General features: G+C 29.2%; 1 protein-coding gene across 4 annotated transcripts in view; it reads left to right on the top strand.

Annotated features, from left to right (window-relative positions):
* The first annotated feature begins 2,424 nt into the window (after positions 1–2,424).
* The window catches only part of LOC100741439 (vascular endothelial growth factor receptor 1), a 62,092-nt gene continuing 46,136 nt past the window's right edge, over positions 2,425–18,380 (top strand). For 3 of the 4 annotated variants that reach the window (XM_012390153.3, XM_012390154.3, XM_012390152.3), the window contains exons 1-5: positions 2,425–2,703; positions 12,380–12,516; positions 14,665–14,848; positions 15,422–15,549; positions 16,794–16,932. In XM_012390153.3, coding sequence (XP_012245576.1) covers positions 2,643–2,703; positions 12,380–12,516; positions 14,665–14,848; positions 15,422–15,549; positions 16,794–16,932 — 649 coding nt within the window. In that variant the 5' untranslated portion in view covers positions 2,425–2,642. Of the gene's footprint in view, positions 2,704–2,815; positions 2,912–12,378; positions 12,517–14,664; positions 14,849–15,421; positions 15,550–16,793; positions 16,933–18,380 lie in introns of those variants that run through there. The other variant, XM_033322937.1, reaches the window with a different exon arrangement.

Below are 18,380 nucleotides of genomic sequence, written 5' to 3'. Positions count from 1 at the left end.
GGAAATTATGAAATCATTTTCTAACATTCTCAATTTGATGAAATCAGAAATAGGAATGCTATTTTAGTGATACTAATTTTATTTTACTTAAAACATCCTTTAAACTTAAAACAGTTATAGTGTCTGTGTTTTGTATTCGTATAATTACTGGGCTTTTAAACATTTATGGGAAATTTAAAAGTATAAAATGGGCAGAATTCACATAATGTGTAAAAATGTATAAAATATACAATAGTACTCCTTATAATATTTAGCACACGATAGATAAATCATTCTAACTAAAGATGAAAAACGATACATTTAAAAAGATAAAAAAACATACTATGTAGAATTATTTGCATAATTATCTTTACAGGTTCAAATTTGAAAACGGAATAACATCCTTATTTATTATCACCAACATTAAAAAATGACAATTAGTAAAAAACTATTGAGAAAAAATTAATTTTTGTTTAAACGGAAAACAGTAGAATGCATCATTACATTTTTAAGAGATTTTTCAAAAAATTAAATGGTTAAAGAATATTAATTTTTAGGTATTCTAGTTAGAAATAACTATTATACATAATATAAACATTATATAATAACAACTTTTAGTTACCGGTATTCATTATCAGTGACGGAGATTGTTTTTAGTTATCATAACCATTATTACCAGCTTACTTACCATATCCGCTATTCATATTAATCAGTATGAATAAATGGAAATTTATTTGTCTATCAGTAACCATTATCGACGATGAAAACTTTTTTCTCATTACTATAGACCGATTTAAGTAATAATGTTATAGAAGATAGAATCCTCTATCCAACAAGTACGGTGGAACTCCCTTAACATGGCAGACACGTTCTGCTTTATGCGAATTCTTAATGTTATATGGGATCCACAGCGCAAGAAGTAAAATAAATTCTTTTTTGAAGCAACATTGCTAATTCTGCATACAAATAACCTCACATAATAGGTGAAATGTTCCTTCTCGTAAAAAGGTTAATACGTATGTATGATCTTTGTGTCAAGTTCAAAAACCCATATATTTGCATGTGAAGAATGAGTCAATTTTGAAAACAGGTACAGAAAGCAAGAACAATAAATCAATTATTATCTTATATGTTTAAGGCAATAATATGGCTCTGCATCTCTAGAATTTGCCATCGTGTAAACATATATAAGGCCTTTTTTAAGGCAATTTTGCAATCTCATTACACGAACACCGCGCTAAGCGGTATTCTATTGTATGTAATTGTTTTTAACGCATAAGGAATAGAGTAGAGCAGCAAACAGTATTCACATATATCCTTATATCTTTTGTCAATATTTTTTGTAGTCACTACATATCTATTGACGAAAAATATTCACTTTAGACACTTTAAAAACAACTAGACACTAAAAATATTTCATTGTATCAAGCAGCGCGAACATTAGTAAATATTAAATAAAAAGAATGTATGTACGTAGACTTACACATCAAAGTTTTCGAATAAAAATTCTGTGTACTATAGATAAACACCTTTATATATTTTTGGTGAAATTAAATAACTGATATTTATGTTTAATCATGAAAGCCCACGTTACTCTACATATACCTATCAAATTATGTGTACCTGATTTACCAAAGAAATTAGAAAGGCACTTTGTTACAAAATTATTTATGCTTACGTGGCAACAGTTTTATTACTATACACATTATTACTAATCTTTTTTAACAAAAATTAGAATATTTACTTCATAAAATTCTTGAGATAAAATTACGGTAGAAATTACGAAATCTTCAATATTTCTAATACCAAGGAAATTTCAGGATATTGTTGATGTTTACGTAAGGGGAGGAGGGTTAAGCATAAAATTATAATATAATATTAAGCCTACTAGTTTTATAACTTCATGCAGATATAACAGATGTATGTAATTGTTATAATATTGTAATTTATATCTTTTACTAAATAAAACTGAAAGCAAATAAATTACGTTATATTTTAACAACGTTATATCTTAATCTGTCAAAAAAGTTTGTAAAGCTAACGTTTTTATTATAATTTATTTGAGGAGCGCATGTAAACTTTTGTGATTGATGATAGATATATCAAATAAAACACTAAATACATTTATTCAATTAAATAATTTATTTTCTAAGTATATTATTATCGAAATAACGTTATTTAAGATAAAGGAACAAAGCAAATAACAAATAAAGTCAACATTTCAATTTGAAAAATTATTTAAATGAAAGCTTGTTTTGGTAATACTCAATCGTAGTAGAAATCGTCATTGGCGACTTCAGAGCTTCGATTCACGCGATTAACTTTGATCATTGGAGCAAATGAAGGAGAAGAACGTCGTCTCCTGGATGATGTCGTCACCGATAACTCAGAGAACGAGGAATCGGTCGGGGTGGGGCTTTGTTCATGGAATCGTGGACGTGCGTAACCCGTTTGTTCGCTCGGTTCTTCAGTGAGAAAGCGCGCGTGGAATGCTTTAGTCGTGTAGTATCGTGTATTCGTTCCAACGAGTGGTTCCATGTGAATGAGGTTGCCTTACTATATAAGTGTTTCTTTACAAAAATATGAAATGACAGGAGAAAGAGAAAGAGAGAGTATAGAGTAAATAAATAAGAAGGTGCACAGTGTGATAATAAATAGAGAAGATGAAAATGGTACAAGTTTCAAGATCAGTCGTGTTACTCGTTGTCCTCGTGCTGCATCGAGGTAAATGCTGTTTTGCTTGTCGTCTATATTCCCCTGGCGATCGATTCGTTGTTCAGTGAGGTGTCACAATCACGTGGTCACCATTGAGTCACGCTTGTGAAAACAGGTTACTGTTACGTGCCACATGTCGTCGTAACTTCAATCGCATACCTGTGGGCCCCACTACACAATAATTTACTACATTACTACACAAGGTGTTCCAGTAATCATGGTACAATCGGTAAAAACGTAATTCTACGTGAAAAAATTCAGTGAAAATGTAGAATAACATTTTTTCATACAGCGCGACGCTTTGTTTTCGATAAAATCAAATTTGGAAATTTCTTTGTTATATCTGAACTCATCTAACTAAATACCGGCTAGATATAAGTAAACAATCAACAAAAGGTCATTCTACGAAAAAGAATAAGCGAAAAATAACATTTTTCTGCTTAAGGTCTCATTTTCAAGAAAATAGTATTTGAACATGCTTAGTTAAGAATTGGCTTTGCCATGCGTGCTTGATAACTTTTCTAATTTCATTTCTTCAAATACGAAGCGTTCTATGAAAAAATTTTATTTTGTATTTTCGACTTACCTTTCCACATAAAATCGCCTCCCTATCAATTGTACCATTATCACTGGGATACTATCATTGATAGGACACTGTACAGTTAATAAGAACTAGATCGCGGATATTTGTGACATTTAGATTCTATGATATTGTGCAAATTCCTTATATTCCAGTATCACCTTTTAGGCTTAAATGTTGATTGTTTCCTTTTTTGAATGTAATACAAATTTTAATGAAACTGTTGTAAGTTCTCAAGTTTTGTTAAGTTAGTTGGTTAAATTTTATCCAAGATACTCTTTCCTCGTATTTTGCCTTTCTTCATATTGAGATTTATAATTAGGAAACAGTCGTAAGAGAATTGAAAAAATAAAACTTTAATCTTATATATATATTTATGTATTTTTGTATTTATTTAATATATATATATATAATTATATTATTATATATATAATTATATATATTGTATATATAATATATATATAATATATATATTATATATATACACATATATATTATAAATAAATACATAAATATATATATATCTATATATATATATTTATTTTATATATCTATATATCTATATATATTTATTTTATATATATATATAGATCATTTATATATATAATTTATATAATATATATAATATAATATAATATGTATATAAATTCGACATTCGACTATCTTTGTTATATTAGCAAAGTTTAAAACAGAATTGAAAAAAACATATATATCTATACATACTGAACATATATACTGAAAAAACATATATGTATATGTAGATATATATATGTTTTTTCAGTTCTGTTTTTAACTTTACCAATATAACAAAGATAGTCGAGTCTCATACTCATAACGTTAATGAAACTTCAAAATGTTTGACACAACATAATATATTCATAAAGGATATTTAAAGCTGCGAATATTTTTATAGACCTGTTTATGCTATAATGTAAAATACCATTTATACCAATCTGTTGGGGATAAGCTGATTCGTATAATCAGGTCATTCGTGTACTGTATGGATGTAGTATAAGTTCATTTAATTTTCCCTTCTTACAGTATCTGTGATTTTTCGGACAGCTAATAGAGTTTACATTCATATAAATGGATTCCACCAAACATTTGCTCATAAATATACATATAATAATGTTTCGAACCTTATGATTTTGGAAATGAATTTGTGAACACAATAATCGTCCAATTAATTAATACCACGTGACATAAATATAAATAAATAAATGAACAAAAATTAATTCGAGTAATAAAAAAATCGAGAAAAATCATTTCGATACATATAAATAGACACAAATACATTCCATTCGTTCCTGTAATTGGTATGAGTGGTACTCGGTAGTTCAGATAATAGAGATTCAGTCAGCGTTCAGTTATTCAGGCATTAATTGTAAATAAAATTTCGTTCACATAGTTAAATGTTAAATACTTAACGAATTAATATAAACCAAGTTCTACTATACAGTAGAACATTATATACATAACTTTAGAACTTATAGACAGTAGTAGAACTTATATACAGAACTTCATATACATAAAGACAGACCAATCTAAAAAAAACGTTTGAAACCATTATCGCATGAATCATACAATACTTTGGAATGTTCTTTCCTGATTCGCAGATATACTAGTTTCGATTGGACTCTCTCGTACTTGAAACAGGAGAACTGTGAACAGAAACGTGTAGTTAATGCGTAGCAATCATGCAAATTACATACGAGAAGCATTTGAACATTATCTGTTTCTTAACGAATCATCAAACTCGTGATGCTTTGCACGCTACAATAGGCAATAAATCAATGATATAATTTACGAAACGAAAGCTTTCTGAGATTATCATTTGATTATTGGAACTGTTTCAGTAAACATTTTTCAGTGGCATTTTCGTATAATGTAATTGGAACGTTCAATATTTGTTTTGATTAAATATTTACAATTAATGAGAAATGTTAAAGATATTCCTAGATATATTCGTTTTCATTATTACATAGAAAGTGACATTATATAGAAAATGATTTGTGCATTTGAATCATGTAGAAGCTATATTGACTAACTCAAAAATTGAAAAATAGAATGATTATATCCCATTATTGCAAGCATTATTTCTTCAACTTATCCTGAAATTTACTGTTATTTATATTACTATATTATTAGTAATATTTTATATTAATATTAATAATCATGTTATTTATAAATGAAATTATGGAAATACCATATTTATTTTTTAAGAATTAAATATCAATTGTATATTGTACTTGAATATCGTAATTGAGAAATTAGTAAAAAATGGAGTTGAGATCAGTTTTGCTTCTAAGGAATTTATTTATCTACATTCCCGTTGATTGATCCCGAGTATGGGACACCTATTATTTTCATTCGAATAGTGATAATCAAGAAATTATTAAGAAAACTATTAATTGATTACAATTTCATATTCATGCAAAATTGCAATCCGGAACACATAACGAAAGTTTGTCAAAACTATTTTCAGAAGTTGCAACAATATAGTAATTAATTACATGACCCACATATTTTCCTGGCCTATTTAAAAAACTTGAAATAAATTAGATAGAGAACGCGAAAGAGTCTACAGAAACCTAAATCTGTATTGTAAAACCATTCATAACATGCGTATGATCAAGTAACAAAAAAAGATTAATATGAATATCAAAATTGATCGAAATATATTATTATATATATCGGTCAAAACTGTAAAAGATATAGAAAAGGAAAGAAATTAATTTTATCCTACCAAGTTCTAATGAGATTATTAAACATAATCTGGAAAAATGTTGAGACAGCCAATCTTTTAATTCTGTTTCAAAGAATTCGATGATATCGATGATTTTTTAATATTTTATTGGAGGCATCTGAACAATTTTTTCGTATATACAAAATATGTTTTATTGTTAGTTTTCGCAAAAAATTGTCGGTACAACCACAGTGAATTCTGACTATGATTCTCCGTCCGTGACAGCGTATGCGTTAAATATTGATTGGGGTTAGGCAGCATCACGGTGTGATAAAATAACGCTTAATCCGAACCTAATTCTTATAATTTGTTTACAGTTTATATAGGTTGGGTTATCCGCTGTCACGGACATTATTTGTAAACAATTATATGCAGAATTCATTGTAGTGATACCGCCAGTTTTTTGCAAAGATCTCGGAAACTAAGAGTCCGACGATAACACGCAAAGGAAAAAGTTGTTCAAAATGTTGATTTTTGCAATATATTAAAAAATCATCGAAATCCAAGATGATTGCAGCTTTCTAAATAATTATCGTAGAATATATCAACATAATTAAGAAAAGGAATTGACGAAAAGAAGAAAGTAAATGAAAACTTCTTATAGTTTGTATTATTATGGTCTACTATTATATAAGTAATTTGCTATTAAACATTTCTTATATATAATTACTGCTTTAACAGCTTTTTCCAAAAATTATATTAAAAAAATGAACAATCTGCGTTGGCGCAGAATAATTTCAATTGAAGTACACCATCAAACATACAAATATTAAAAATATACAAAAAATTGTCGATAATGATCAATCAAAGGTTTCGAGTACCAAATTGTAACTTTGTTTTACAAATGGTCGAAATGTATTAAATCTGTTAAATTATAGTTTGATTAATATTATTTTCAGGCAAGATATAAATATTAAATGTTTTATTAAGCCATTTCATCTACAACATACATATATATTATGTACTCATAAAGTGGTTAGTTGTAAATATCTCCAAAGAAAGTGGTTGTGACCAATATTGTAAACTACTCATTTCATTTAGGTCGAAATAATAGTTTCACAGCAATCAATTACGATGTTTCATCGGAATGCAACATGTATCCCAATGAAAATTGACAAATTTATTATTTGGGTCTAAATGACGATGTGAAATGGTCGTGTGTAACGTAAACGATAAAATTTATTATCGATATCCAGTCGTGTGAAAGAAGCGTTAAAAAGATGATATCTATTGACATGAATTCGTGAAACTAGCTATGAGTGATTACATCAAGTTCAATATATACTCATAAATCTGAATAAATTCAAGATTCACTTCATACAGTTAAAATATGTCATATGTAGATTGCAGGTTTTTATGCATTTCTGAATAATTTACAAAAACTAAATGTAACATTTAGAAAAACTAAACTTGAAAAAATTCGGCTATGATATAAAATATTCAATTTTTAATGGATAAAACAAATTTTTTGTCTAAGTTCTATTAGATGGTAGTTCGTTTATAAAAATATCAATTATTATTTTTGTTGTATGGGAACAAAATGGATCGTACATATTCAATAAAATAATATAAAAATAAAATGTTGTACAACTGTTACTTCCTAATAAAACGAAAGAAACTTCTGGGACCACCTAATACATTCGATATACAGTAATGTGTTCAAAATATTGAACATAGTTTGGAGTAATGTCTATAAAAGCAATACTTTTGTCTATGAAATGTCGAGTATTAGGTAACGGAAAATGGTAATAGTAATTATTTGAAAATGGCACAAAACAGGCTATTATCAAATAATTAATAAGATAAAGCAGCTCGATTTAAAATACTAAGAATAAGTTAACAAAAGTGATACAATTGACATCACAATCTAGAATCCAGAATATGCTTACTTTGTACATTTTGATGATGGTTCATTCCGGAAAAAATTTTGTTGCTACTCGATCACAAAAATTGGCCATCTAAATTCATTCGTGAAAAGTGGCATATCCCAAAATATATTAACAGTTTATACTTATGCTAATACTGAAATAACATTAGTTGAAATGGAAGTTCTTTCTGTCTAACTGAAATCTGAAAAAAACGATGCAATTTAAATTTATGAACAAAGACGTGTTTACAACGAGATCAGTTACATGAGTGCGAAACTACGAGTTCCTTATCAGAAATTCACCATTCGCTTAAAATCGCTTTTCTGAACTACCTTCTTAAATAGTGACATTCAATAAAATTGATCCCATTTATCGTTTGTAATTCTATAGAACTTTATTTAGCTTTAGCTTTAATATTTACGATGTTGAAAATCAGTGTGTGAAAATTTTGTAAATATATACTTGGCAAGTATAATACAACACCTTATTTTCCGATCAAACGTCTCTTTAGCAGTTTCTACATTTTATTTTCATATTATCAAATTTTTGTAATCATGTACTATTAAAGTGTATCAAGTACTATTAAATGACAGGAAAATGTGTGCCAATCCCTTTTCAAGCTATTATATATCTATCAAGCGAATCTTGTGTATTGGATTTCGATTTATTAGTATCTATATATGAATATTGGTTATTAAAATTGAACACATCACTAGTAATAAAACGCTTTTGTGGGATATAGCACAGTTTTGTTCGAATTAGATAAAACGATATCATTTTTACTGTTTTTCAACATTTTTTACAAATATTAATATTTCTATCAATTTTAATTTTGACTTATGTCACTTTTAAACCAACTATATAATATGTTTTTAAGGGACCTAATATAATCGATAATATTGTCAATATCAGCAAATATTAAATGTTATTTAAGATAAAATAATAAAGAAAATAATAAATAGAATAAAAATCTTTATTTCAACAATTATATGGATAGAAGTTGATCTGACGTGCTGATAATTATTCGGATTTTTTGTTTATTCAGTCGATGGTAATCTGTGTGTCCAAACAACAGAAAGGCACTATATATCTTATGCTATTTAATCTGCGAGAGGCCATTCGTTTTTCTCCGTTCTTTATCATTAGTAGGTTGAACAGTTCTTATCAAGACTTCTCAATGTACAACAAATCCCACGACTTGTGTGTACACAAAATTCATGTTTTACATTATTTCCAGCGTTACCTTAAAGCTGCTATCAACTAATTACTAAGAATTATTTAAATCGACTTAATTTGACAAAAACAATACACATTTCTCTTTTAAATTTGCTGTTTATTTTATAAATTATTAGTTTGAGATTCTATTATCACTGGTTATTATCAGTGTAAAAACTTTTAAGGTAAAAGTTGTGTCAATTAAGTTTATTTCAATGAAATATTCTAATAATTGTTTATTATTAAACAAAATGGTTGCAAATGATTATTTAAATAATGTGTCATTTTATTTTGCTATACATATAACTTCGCAATAATTATACGTCTAATTTATTTGAAAAATTATTAGAAGAAAGCTATCAATGGCATACGAAGGTCTACTTTTCTACGATATGTCTCACTTTTTTCATAAGTATAATGGTACACCTAAAAGTGCAGTGGCATCTTTTAAGATAAAAATCTATAATTTATATTCGATATCTACTTTATATTAGATTTCTCTAAATATTAAGTATTCTGCGAAAAAAATATTGAAACACTTGTGTCTTAAAACGACTACCTACAAGGATTTAATTTTAATTTTGTACATATATAGGTACTTTTGCGGTACATACATTAAATTTGACGACATAAGCCCTTTTACCCTATAAGGTGAGAAAGATTCGAGCAAGCTATCAAACTTGAACATGTTTGAACTGTGGAATCTTACTTTTGCTATTTTATGTTTATTATGGAGTCATTTAATACATACAATTTTGATTACACAATTTGCTTCATAAGTTAAAAAGTTATAGACCTAAAATCTTAAGTATGCAGTTTTTTATGGGTTTCTGAATACCTAAGTATTATTACCCCAATAGCTTTTTACGTAGAATCTTTCAAGTAATTGATATACACAGAAGTAAATATGCATCTCTGCTTAAAAATTTGCGCTTTTCAAATGCACTACTGCGTTTGTAAAAGACGGCATTTCAGTTATTTGTATCACTCTATATAACATAAAATAAGTGATATGTATATGTATTTGTACATTAGATATACTCTGTATATTCTACAAATCATAAGATAAAAAGTGCACTTGGAAATTATTACACTTGAACATCAAAGACGTCTTTTAATATTTCATTACTAACATTGATTCACCTATGCTATCACGATATAATGTAAAGATTATACACGCATATTTCTTCTTCTGGTGATAAACAAAAATTATACAGATATTGTAAAGAATATCATCGATGGCAAAGAATGTATTTTGTCTAATAATATCTGTCTATTGAAGAATAACTTTTCCAAAAGCGTTTTTCTCGTTAGCGTTCACTTGCGATTTATTTATTCGCTTTTCTGATGGTACGAGTCTGTTGGTTGATAATGTGGCTGCATTATCAGAAGAGGAAAGAAAGGACTTCCTCCCAAGAGACGGTTGTACATATATGCGCAGAACCGAACTCGCGTGGTACATGTGCGTTTTTACTGTTTTTATGTAGTAAAAGGATACCAGCAAGAATGAAATGGAACCGATTATCCGCAGGATATTGTGGCTAAGAAAAACCGGCTTCGTTTTAAAATATTTGTTACTCATCTTCCTATCCGAATGTGAATTACGAAAGTATTTGAACATTTATTATTAGCACAGAAAATATTGGTAATTATTCGGAATAGGAGCGACTTCATCGAATGCAATGACATTGAAATATATTGTCAATATCAACATTTTAAACAACTTTATCCTATACATATAATCGCCGCTCGGTTTTATTTTATAAATTATAAAGCAATTTATATTTAATACTATGTGTATCACTCAACAATTCATTTTATAAATTTTTGTTGCGTAAATGTAAGCAATTTTTCAACGCCGACAGATGTATTTATTATATTTTTGACCAATTGAAGATCAGAATAGAGTGCAACATTTCATGTATGTAATAACTGATTCATCGAAAATTATTTCACGCTAATGTTGCCACTAGAACGGATATCTACTACTCTGGCCCTTGTTAGCTTATAACCCATTGATTTTTCTTTTTCATTTATACAATATTAAAAATAATTATCTCTCTTGTGAATGAGTTAAGTTTAGATTTAGCTATATAAAAATGTGAACACTTACTGCTGAATCAAGATTAATCGTAACCTAAATTTAACTAAAGCCTCTTGTGGATACCTTGGAATCTTGATAACCTTGTTCGCTTTGATAACCTATGCCTAAGTTATTGAAATTAGTAATGATGTTCCTGTTCCGAATAATTATAATTAACAAGGAATTCACTTGGACAGTATTATTTTAGACAAATATTTTTCGGAAAATCCGAAAAGTGTTCGATTCTGGTTGTGAAATCTATGTATGTACAGGAAAACTTTGTCGGGAACAAACAGGTTCCTATAGGTAACCAGGTCGTGCATATGATTAAAAGTTCACTTAATTCTTTTCACTATCTATGATTTTTCGTTCAGATAATATATATATATATAATTATATTATTATATTATATATATAATATTATATTATATATATATATATATATATATATATATTATCTACATATATAGTTCAGATAATATATATATTATCTGAACTATTTATATATATATATTATCTAATTTATGATATGTATTATATATTATATATATATATATATATATATATATATAATAGGAGTTCATTTTTATATAAATTTCGATTGGTGACATGATCCCATCATAATGCGTAACTGTTGCGCATCTTAAAGACTTTGAATATGAATTTGAGCACGTGTAGTTACGAATCGTGTAATTAATTCAACTTTATGGTTCATTAAGTTTCTAACAAAGATATAATATCGGGAAATGTATTTGGACAATTGATACGATATATTAACATGAAATTAATTAAATGCTTTATGAAGAATAGAATGATAAATGGCATATATACAATATAAGATTGAACTAATTTTAATACATTGAAATGATAAAGAAAAATGGAAATAATAGATGTATGGGAAAAAAATCATTTGGCTAAATATTGTAGATGAATTAAAATAAATGTAAATAAATAATAAATATTATAAATAACAAATTTATAAATAATAAATGTAAATAATATGTTTATGAAATTGCAGTAACGTTCGATAGTAGTTTAGATAACAAAAACTCAGTTAGAGTTCAGTTAATCAAAGACTATGTAAGTAAAGCTTCGTTTATATAGAGTTTATATAAACGAAGTTATATTACTTATTTGCTTTTTCGATAAATTTAGGATGTAACGTACAAGATTTTTTATTTTTTTTTTATTAGCAAGATCAGCAGAGGATGACATAACTACGATAATGGAAGCTGACGATCTTCTTATAAACGAAAACGACCCTTTAGAGATTAAGTGCACCGGCCATGAAAGGATTTCTTTCATTTATCCTCAAGACTCAAGAAATGCGGTAAGTTTATACAAAATAATTGATGTAATAGTACCACCTCTAGGAACAAACTTCCGAGTAAACGCAATAGCTTTAAACTATCGAAAGATATTGAACTGTCTGAGACGTGAAATGTTATAATTAAACCGCGAACTTCTATACATTTATGGAAAATTTGCAGGTGAAGAAATGCATTGAATATACATAACACAAAAAAATATATAAAATATAAAAGATTCTATCCGATATCTTAGATTCTTCAACTACCATGTTATTTTTTTTTGTTTCTCCTGTTTCATAATTCTATCATTCTTTTTATTCTTTCTACTTTAGCATTTAGCTCGCCTTCTCATCTTCTTCTATCTTCCTTCTTATCCTTCTCTCCAAATCATCTAGCTTCTATCCAATGATTTTGTTATTATTGTGACCCTCTTTTTTCTCGATTTTAGTCTCTTGTTCTCGAATTGTTTAATTATATCTAACATCTCTTTTCTCTCATTTTCCAACGATCTTTTCATTTCCTTTCTTTCTCGTCGTCTGTTTCAAGTCTTTCAATTCTTGTTCCATTGAACAATTTTTTTACCTCATTCTTCTTTTCAAACCTTAAATTTCGTTGATCAAACCTGCTATGGACGTTAATATTTCTACAATCTCTCTGTTTTTTTAATTTCTTTCCCTGGTGCTCTTTTTATTCTTATTCTTATTCTTATCTTCTGTATTTTCCACATTTTTCTTCGTTATTTCCGTTTCTCCTTTTTGTCCTTTTTTCTGGTAGTACTTTTTTCTTCTCTTATACTTCACTTGGATTTTTTCCGATTTTATTTAAAAATTCATCTAACATGCCTGTCTCTGTAACATCTTTCCTTGCCTGTTTCTGTTGCTTTATCGATATTTGTAAGATACCCACGGTTTGATTTCCTAACTTCTATCTTTTTTGGAGACTGTCCCAATTCATTTCCTAATCTATACGTCATTACCAAGATTCGTTCTCTCAGAAAAGTTAGCTTTCCTACCTTCGCCTAGTTATCTTTTATTTTTTGTGAACTACACTTGTTCCTTTTTATCTACCTCTATTCTTTGCCTCTACTCCCACTTCCATTAAAATTCGCTTTTATACATGTTCTTACACACTGTTCACATCACACGCTCTTTAGTCATGTCCGATTATTTCTTTCGTATTTGCTTCACGATATTTAACCTACTACGATACTTAGCTTTTCCCTATGTGTTTTATATTTATATCATAACATTATACACCTGTAAAATTTTAATAAACTGTAAAAACTTTAATATTTTTAGTCAATTTAGAATCATTGTATTGATGTATATTTATATTGTTTTTGTAGGCACAAGCACATGCTAACTTCCTTTTCATGGCTGAAGAGCAACAAAATAAAGTTATTTATTTATCTATATTTATAATAAACTGAATTTGTCGTATAATTTCATATTCTACTATATTTCATGAATTAGAATCCTATATACAATACATATCGAATCTTACTAATTTTACCGTCTAATGGTGAATTTATAAAATTTCATTTTCATAATATAATAAAATTGTAACAATTTTTAACAGAATCTACGTACCTACGTATATTTAATACATTACAATTTTATGTATATATTGAATTTTAATTATATATTGACTTCATTATATACAGGATGCTTGGTAATTGGTGGTACAAGCGGAAAGGGAGTGATTCTACGCGAAAAAAGGAGTCGAAAATATAGAATAAAAATTTTTTTTTAATTTTCTTTTTTTTTTTAATTTTTCCATCAAGACAGCGATCTACAGTGAGATCCGTTATAACGTACCGTACGCGTACCGAGCGAAAATTCAAAGTTGATTTTCTCGAAAACAAAGCCTCAAACGAAAAATTATTATTCTATATTTTCGTCTTCTTTTTTCACGTAGAATCACCCCCTTTCCGCTTGTACCACCAGTTACCAACCGCCCTGTATATATATACTTATAACAAGATTGTGTGTTCTTATCTTCAGTTTATTAACTGATAATGTTAATTTTTTTGATATTTTTATGATAATATTAAAATTGTATTGGGATTTTCTATAGATTCTGTGTTTATTACGTTATTTCTTACGTTAATTCTTTATTGTCAGAAATAGTATTACCATAATCACTAATTATGTTTAACCTAATAATAGATCATCACTTCGCCAGTGCATGCACAAGAACACATCGAGCACGGAATTTATATGTACATGTTCCAGCGACGTGAAACTGTTCATGGAGATACAGGGTTATATGGTTGCCCTGGAAATGTTTTACAAGTTACCTCACATCCTAACTTTAAAACATCTAAAAGCATGGTATATGTTTACGTTCAGTGTAAGTGGATTTTTAAATGTTTTTTACCTAAACTATCATCATAAACAAATAGTGGGTTGTTCGGAAAATTCGTAGCGTCTTGTACGATTCATATACATGTAGAAAACACGTATAAAACTCTATGATATATGATTCTAAGGGTTCATAAGCGTTTAATTTATCCTTTGAAAATCCATTTGAAACTTTATCAATATAATCGTAATAGTTGAATAAGAAATGTTAATAAAATCCCAGTATTCTTCCCAATACATGTATATATATTTGAAATATATGATATATATATATATATATATATATATATGTCTATACCAATAATAATTACTAATATCTTATTGTCTTATTGACTGTTGATGAAATTCCAAAATGTTTTGTATAACGTACATAATATATCCAAAACAGATTTCTATAAATGTTAAAATATATTTGTAAACAACTGTATTTTTACAATATTTGAACGACGCGACGATGAAATGATTACACGGTTCGGGATAATTTTAACGGATTTTAACTAAATCGGGATAAATTTGTAATTTATATGATTATAATATGTTAATTTAGTATTGACTGTTCCAGCGACTACAAATGTGTTCGTAGAAGCGAATACCTTTGCTTCACTACATGCAGCAGTTGGTGGGTCTGCCGTAATACCATGCAGACCAACGTCACCCAATTTCACAGTCCAAGTCTTCTTAAACGAGGCGGTAAGTTTATTTATATGCGCTTAATATTAATATCTTTTATTCAACTAGTAATAGTAAAAATATTAGACAAATATACCGGAGCGAACACTGTCATTTGTCTTTTGCAAAAAAATTAATCGTATTATTCTACAAAGAACATTTAAATCTCCTGTTAATCAGATTTACTAGAATACAATACATTCAACTATACTTATATAGTACTTAAAATATTTATATGGAATTAAAGTCAAATACAGCAGAAAGTATTGGGGAGGTCTACTTTTATGTGTGATAAATACATATTTTTTCTAATAATAATTGGGAACATAAACAAACCTATAAAAACGTTCATCCCAGTTTCTCTATTACTATTTAAAAGAACCGATCATTGTCGCCATGTAAAACATTGTATACTGTATTCCGCTGGTCCATAAACTGCCGTTTAATCTTTTGGCATTAACCATTAAAAAACCAAAAATCGACGAACAAAAAAGAAAAACAAAAAAAAATATGTCTGGAAAAAATAATAACGAAAATAACATTTGGTTATACTATCACGAGAAATATAGTGTAAGCCACTTTAACGAATATTGTGTACATCGTATAAGATACGATGGATAGGCATGGGCATATGATAACTGCATTGTGGATCCGAAAAATTTGATGATTTTTAATATTACCGTTATTAGTTTAGATCCAGAGCGATTATTCGTATAATGTCATCATTTTAGCCAGTCCATGGTTCAAAATAGGAAGAAGAGGAGATTTCGTTTTATCGTCAATTTGAGTACTATGTTTGAACTTTTGACTCCTATTTTTGTTACTTTTATGCTTATTATGAAGGCATTTAATACATACAATCTTGATTAAATAATTTACTTTATAAATTAGAAAGTTATCAACGGATTTTTCACACTTGAAATATTTATATGGTATGAAAACCAAGTGCAACAAATATAGTGAAAATTTTCAAAGTGGTTTATTTTTACAATACATATTATAGTGTTAGTTAAAAATTAAAACTTACTGGAATATAGTTCCAAAATTACGCTTTAAATTATAAAATAAATAAATGAATAAAATTAAAATAAAACTTAATCATGAATAAAAATTTTAACAGAGATACGTAATTAGGAGATATTCAGATATGTAAATGGGTCGGACAGAAATATCGGATTGATAAATTCGAATATTAATAATATAAAAATATAAGAATTCATTGTATCATTTATAATTGTTGTATTAAAATCGAATTCACTGTGCAGCCCCAGGAGCAAATAAATTTCAATCCAAGAATTGGTCTCACATTGACAAATATCACGTTAAAAGACAGTGGATACTTTAAATGCGTAATAGACCAAGCAGATGAGGTCCATGAAATCACATATTTCTTCTTAGTGCAGCGTAAGTATACTTCACAAAAAATGTTAATTTAACCCTCATCGTTTATATAAAGACACAAAAATAACATTTAAAGCCTTAAATCTTATTCTACCTATTTATTGAATAAGATATACTATTCTAACATATAGAGAACGTTTGTAACTTTTATAACTGACAAAACTTTTATTTGTTGCAAATAATATGTTTAATAATCATAAAAATAACGATCTAAGGAAAATTGTATATTTTACGAATATTTGTGTCAGGGCAATATCGAACTATGTTTATATCTTTAAATTCTCTTAATTGTATTAGGTCTTAAAATCAATTCTTTCGGCACAAGATAGATTAGTATGTTAAAAAATACGATTGTAAGAAAACGTATGTTACCTTCATATGATCTCTGCACCTGCATCTACAAGAAGAAACACGTCTAAAATTCTGTTCCTATCGGAATCATTTTTATACCGACTTTGGAAAAGAAGGAAGGTATCTAGGTTCGACATATATATGTCGCGGATCGGTACCAACAGGACGCCGACAGATCGAGGCATCAACGCGGTCGTAACACCTCCCGGGCGATCCGGGTATCAACCGTCAACACCAGTGGGCCACTACGACGACAACGAGTCTGTCTCGCTAGCGGTCGAATATACGGGCGCATGATACAAATACCGCACCTAGCGAGACTCCCTCTACGTCTAAGGTAGGGACTACCGGGTATAGCCTTACTGACGAGTCCACCGGTAGTTCCGGGACGAAACGCGCATTCCCTTTTCACCTGGCAGTAACCATCAATTACTACACTTTTCTCACAGTGGTGACCCCGATGTGATCAAAGTGATAGAGATAACGGGGAGAGTGCCGATAAGATTTCGAACTCCGCGAGTATTAGAGCTTTCGAGATGACGAGTACCGACAAAAACGAGCTCGGTAACGTGGACGCGGTAAACGCTCGGCTCCGCATACCACCGTTCTGGGCGGATGATGTAGAGCTGTGGTTTAATGTGTTAGAGGCACAGTTCAAACACGCCCGGATTACGAGTGAGGAGGCCAAATATAATGCCGCCATCGCGAACATCGATAAACCGTATGTGCGACTCATCCGCGACATCTTAGCCGATCCACCGAAGAGCGGGCAGTACGAGTTCCTCAAAAAGGAACTCATTAAGAGGCTGGGCGAGTCAAACGCCCGACGCCTACGTAAAATAATAGAAAGCGAACAACTAGGCGACAGGACGCCTTCTCAATTTTACCGGGACCTGTAAAGCCTCGCCACCCCTGCAACATCAGACGAACCCATCCAGACTCTCTGGGAAGGCCGACTCCCGGTGCACGTACAGCGCATCCTAACCTCCATCCAGCATAAGAGACCCGAAACTCTGACCACGATCGCCGACAGCAACCATGAAATACGCCCGGAACTAGGACAGGTTGTTGCGGTCAGCACAGACCGAACCACGGCAGCA

This window comes from Bombus impatiens, unplaced genomic scaffold (genome assembly GCF_000188095.3).
Source record: "Bombus impatiens unplaced genomic scaffold, BIMP_2.2 scf_0733, whole genome shotgun sequence".
Lineage (NCBI taxonomy): Eukaryota > Metazoa > Arthropoda > Insecta > Hymenoptera > Apidae > Bombus > Bombus impatiens.
Note: the sequence above shows the minus strand (reverse complement) of the source record. Positions and strands in the feature narration are given on the sequence as shown.